The 5,348-nt window shown below is 61.8% G+C and overlaps 1 protein-coding gene across 10 annotated transcripts in view; it reads right to left on the bottom strand.

The window, feature by feature from the left end:
- Positions 1-5,348, bottom strand: part of ARNT2 (aryl hydrocarbon receptor nuclear translocator 2) — a 210,038-nt gene that overhangs the window by 13,944 nt on the left and 190,746 nt on the right. For 9 of the 10 annotated variants that reach the window (XR_004627635.1, XM_019799513.2, XM_034667791.1 and 6 more), the window contains exons 16-17: positions 3,117-3,255; positions 2,283-2,448 (exon numbers count right to left, since the gene is read on the bottom strand). Coding sequence is in view for 9 of the 10 variants with exons in the window: in XM_019799513.2 (XP_019655072.1) it covers positions 2,283-2,448; positions 3,117-3,255 (305 nt within the window). In the remaining variant the exon portion in view is untranslated. The remainder of the gene's footprint in view (positions 1-2,282; positions 2,449-3,116; positions 3,256-5,348) is intronic. The other variant, XM_034667789.1, reaches the window with a different exon arrangement.

The following is a 5,348-nucleotide window of genomic DNA, read 5'->3' as shown; positions in this document are numbered from 1 at the left end:
TTCACGAACCGCCTGCACACCCTCATCTCTCTGACCCTGACCAGAGCCCCCCCCACCGCCTCCCGGACCTGTTTCCCTGGAGCCCCCTGGAGCGCGGCTGCTTGTTTTTCACAAGCCGCACACCCCATGTGCGGCCCGCCCTACCCTCCAGGCCCCTCCGCACCACTGTTCCCCACCTCTGCTGAGGCCTCCTGCCACACTGACCCAGAGGTGGCCTGGGGAGCCCCTCATCCGAAGCCCCACCCCAGCTCCCTGTCCCACACTCCCCCAGGGCCTGGATTCCAAACACAGCCACAGCTTCCTGCTGCCCTGCTGGGTCAAGGTCAACAAGGGAGGGATTAAAGGTGAGACCACATGAAACCTGTTTAGAGTCTCCGGGCACTCACGGAGCGGGCCCAGCCCCTCTCATTAGTATAAATCAAGAGAGCTCTGCCAGGACACCCGATCCCCAACTAATTCCAATGCACCCCAAACAACGGATCAGAAGACGGGGCAAGCGGAGTCTGGAGGGGAGCGCACTGTGACCTCTGACCTCACCATGCCTCCGTTTATTTATCTGTGAAATGGGAGCAATTGGGCATCTCCCTCTCAGGGCTGCCGCGAGCGTTACAGGAACTCAAATGCGCCCGGTGCAGAGCACGTAGTGAGCGTCTGGTGAGCGTCAGCGGTGCCTGTGACCATCCTTAGGATCGCGTGATTGCAGGACAGCTCAGGGCCAACGAGGACGTGGCTGCTGATCCTGGAGCTCCCGTGTGAGCCTGCTGTTCAGGGCCTCAGCCCGGGGCTTTGTCTTCCCCGTGTCCCAGCCCCATTTACACGTCAGGGCCTGCATACTCCAGGCGGAAACCAGACAGACGCACAGAGCTGAAGGGCCCAGATCCCCAGGGCAGGGGAAGGCCCTGCCCACCTTTCCTGCTGTGGCCACGAGATGCTTCTCGGCCTTACTGGAATGAGCGCTCGCTCTCCTTGAAGACTCTTCTGACCCTGAGAGAATGGCAGCCCTTGGACCGCGGGCAGACACAGCACTCCCCTGCCCTCTCCCGGTGCCCGAGCGTCTGCCCTGCCCTCTCCTGGTGTGGGAGCGCCTGCCCTGCCCTCTCCCGGTGTGGGAGCGGCTGCCCTGCCCTCTCCCTGTGTCTGAGCATCTCCTCTGCCCTCTCCCGGTGCCCGAGTATCTCCCCTGCCCTCTCCCAGTGCCCGAGCGTCTCCCTTGCCTCAGCTGTACCGTGACCTCCCCTAGGCTGGGACCAGGTCTCCTCCCCTCTGTGAGCTCGAGCCTAGCACAGCGCCTGGCAAGCAAGAGGCCAGGGGTCCGTCCCTCCGGTAACAGGGCAGCATGCGGCTGAGCTCCCGCTTGGGGAACAATATGGCAAAGATAGTTTAAGGCCGAACAGGAGAACCTGCCATGAGTGAATGAGTGAACCGGATTAATGCCGAAGGTCACTGCATTCCCGGGGGAGCTGGTGAGAGGTCAGGAAGTACTGAGCCCCCAGGCTGGTGGGGGGGTGGGAGGGGGCATGGTACACAGGACACCACACAGCATTTAGCCTGGGGCTGGCTGCATAAAGTGGCTGACTTGCCAGATGGAAACCTAGGTGTGTGGGCTCAGCCCCACAGTCGCCTGAGGGCATCCGTCCTACAGAGAGACGCCCCATGAGCCACACGAGTGGGTGTCACAGGGACCGCGCTGTGAGAGATGGGCGCCGGCTCAGGTCGAAGGGCCATGGCCCCTCAGCAGCCCCGCCTGATGGGAGCTAGAGCCCTGGCCCATTAAATCCACACAGAAGGAGCAAAGGCCCCTGGGAGGAGCACCAGAAGGGGGCAGCCACTTAACCCTTTATGGCCTGAGGTTTTGTTAACAAAGCTGGGACAGGCCCTCTGACACGGGATGGGATCTCTCTTGGAATACTAAGAAGAGAGAGAACTTTACCGTGTTTCTTATACCATCGGCCACCCGGTTGTTTGAAGCAAGATTATAGAGTTTTGGACGTGGGGTACCTGAATGTCCTTGCCAAGGGCCATAAAGGATTAAAACAGCATTCAGATGCCATCAGCACGGAGGAATATAGTCCCAGGGCCTTGAAAATGACAGTCACTCCACAAAGCTGAGACCCAAGCAGCCAGTGTCTGGGGACACCACAGGCTCTCAGAGCTGGAGGCACAAACCCCTAGGCTTTGTCCCAGCGTTCTGGGAGCTTGGGGCTTGGTCCCCTGAACTCAGGATGCTCAGAAAGCATTTCTGCTGGCTCTCCCGGGAATTCTCTCCCTCGTTCCCCACCTACCGAACCCTGGTGTCCTGTTGGCGAGACTGGAGTAGGCATTCCCGCTGGGCGAGGAGGTAGCTGGGCTGGAGAGGGGGCTGTAGGAAGAGGGGTCTGCTGGGTAGGTGTGGCTCGTTCCGATCCCAAAGGGAGATGACTGGGTCTTGCCGGACTGGGGGGTGATTTGCTATAATTAGGACACAGCAAAGAGAAGGGAAGCATCACCAGCAGGCCTCTGCCCCAGGTCCCAGTGGCTGATGGCGACTCCCCAAGGCCCTCCTGCCCAGCTGGGCACAAGCCTGGCATCAGGCCAGCATGTGTGGGCCCAGAACTGCAGGACTTGGGCCCTGCCTCCCTGGGGCAGGTCTGGGCGAAGTCACCCGCAGGCCTATGAGGATCCGGGTCCTGCGGCTTCTCTTTATTGGGCCTGGGCACTACAAACACCAGGAAGCCCCCTGGGCCACCAGACGCCCACGTCACAGTGACTACCAGGGAGCTGCGTGTGTCCCGGGGCTGGGGGGTCCTCACGCGCTCCTGGCTGGGACAGACAGAGGTCCAGAGCGGTCCTCGCGGAGCGTCTGTGGATCTGCCCCTTCACCCAGCTTCCCAGGCCCCCTCTGAGCAGGGCCAGGCTGCCGAAAGCAGACGGGGCTCCACTGCTGGGGCCCCTCTGAGGGACTGGTGCTCAGAGCACTAACCTGTCTCGAAGCCTGGGCCAAAGAAAGCAGGTCACGGGGGCTCTGACCTGCCTGGATCTGGGGGTCTCANGTCTCGAAGCCTGGACCCAAAGAAAGCAGGTCACGGGAGCTCTGAGCCGCCCGGACCTGGGGGCAGCGCCCTCACCAAACCCCGTACCTGTCCGGGAAAGGGCGGCCGGCTCCCCGTCCACGCCACCTGACTCTGGCCCAGCTGCCGGGAGATCTGGGACATGTTCTGGCCTGTAGACGAGGAGGACTGGATCTCATTCACGCCAGGCACGTGGACCACTGAAGAGCTGGAAGAGATGAACTCACATGTGTCCCGAGGAGACGCCTCACCCATCACGCTGGCCCCAGGGCCACCTCCCTGTTCGCTCCCCGCTGCCTCTGTCCGCGTGTCTGTCTCTCCAGCACACACTGGACAAGGAGGCCCACGCGTGGCAAGCCTCCATTGTTCCTTCTTTCCTTTGGGGCTCCCTCTGTGTCCCCACTGGGGTCTGCCTCATGCTCCCCCCTCCTCCACCCCAGGGCCGCTCTCTCCTCCAGGCAGTCTACACCCCACCCGCGTGTGTCTGGCTCCCAGCAGACCATTCTGCGGGAGAAGCTCCTTAGCATAGAAACCAGCCTCGGTGTGGACTCGCTCCTCTGTGCTCTGGTTAATTTGTCCCTGTGGGGCGCCTACAGGGCTCGAGATTCGGGAACTAGGCCGCCGGCTGTCAGCTGGTTGGTTTTGAACAGGACAAAGAACCTGTCAGGGGACACCTGGCGGCCAGAGCCTGGTCCAGCCCCCCGGAGCTCGCTGCGGGGTACCTGCCCCCGCCCTCCCTGCGTCTTCGAGTTCATCCCTGCGGTCTGTCTGGGGCACCTGCTGAGTGTGTCCCAGGTGCCGCTCTGCCTGGACCCCCACAGGCGCCGTCCCTGACCGTTGTCTGTGCACTGCTGCCCGGAGCTTTTTCCAGCCGTGGGGATGACACGACATGCTCATTAAAGCTGGGAAGGTGCGGAGACTTCTGTCTGGCTTCAGGCCCTTCGTCCTGGGAGCAGCTCAGCGCAGGAGAACGCTGCGTGCCCAGGAGGGAGCCGAGCGGGGAGGGACGGGGCTGATCGTTGGTGTGGGTTTTGAAGAAAGGCAGTGGACAGACCCGTGGAGAAGAGTGGGTATGGTTTTACTGCTCGTATTATATTTTTTCTGTGCTATCTGGTTCCTCGTAAGAGAGACAGTCTCCAAGAATATCATACCTTCTCGTACCAGCCATTCCGAAAGCGGACATCACTCCCAGCTTCCTGCAACCATTCCCTCCCTAAACAATGTTCCTTCCCCATTCTCCCTCGGGATGAACCCACGGCCTCAGAAGGCCTTTAGTGATCACCGTTCTCTATGGGGGGAGGGCTCCCCCCACCCCTCAGCTCTCATGTCCTCCCAGGGCATTGGTGGATGAGGGCCGAGCCCCAGGCCCAGCACCCCCACAGCCCTCTGGACTAGAGACGCCTGCTTCAGTGCACACGGGCAGGTCAAGGCCGCCAGGACCACGGCAGGACTCAGGGTGAGGACACAGTCAGGGACCTGCGGTAACACCGCGTCGCTGGAGCTCAGGGCAACCTTTGACTGCCTTTCATCCCACACCCTCCCACTCACACCAGCAAGGGCCCTTTAGATTTGCAGGAAATCTGGCCCACTCCACAGGCTTAGGGCCTCACAGGCACCCATCTCTCCCTCTCTCCACTCATCCATCCCTCCAGGCCTCCCTCCCTTCCACAGATGAGCAGTGAGTGAGCGCCTTCCCGAAGCCAGGCTCTGCGCAGGGGCCGGCGTCCTCCCCGACTCTTTCCCCACATAGCCAGCTGGCCACAAGCTGGCCTTTCCTTCTCCAAACTGTCCTCTGACTTCTGTTTCTATGACGACAGCCTCACCCCAGCTCAGCCTCTCAAGCTGGACCATGTGTCCTACGACCCACCAGCACTCTCCCTTTCCATGCTGCCCCCCGACCTTTCTCCCGGACCCTGTTTCCACAAGTCCCTCTTCCCCTCCAACTCCCCAGCATGGTACTCAGGGCCTCCACAGCCTCCTCCTGTTTCGCCCAGACTCTGAGCCTCTCCCATCTCTCCGGCCTCCCAGGCTTCATTCAGCACATTCTGGAGGAGGTCCTCTCGGTCGCCTCATCAAGTAGCAACCTGACCCTTGCTCCCAGGCTCAGCTCAGCAGTCGGCCAGGCCTTCCCGGGCCCTGCTACCTCAGGCTGTCCCCTCCTCACCTCCAGCCTCCGCTCCGTCCCCCCTGCCCTTCGTCCACACTGAGGGACCGGTAGCCAGTGTCACGAGGACCTGACGAGCACGTGCAGCAGGGCGGGGTGACTGGCAGCAAGGACGGCAGCAGCCGCTCCCCAGGGGC

This window comes from Ailuropoda melanoleuca, chromosome 9 (genome assembly GCF_002007445.2).
Source record: "Ailuropoda melanoleuca isolate Jingjing chromosome 9, ASM200744v2, whole genome shotgun sequence".
Lineage (NCBI taxonomy): Eukaryota > Metazoa > Chordata > Mammalia > Carnivora > Ursidae > Ailuropoda > Ailuropoda melanoleuca.
This window is presented reverse-complemented; position numbering and strand designations above follow the sequence as displayed.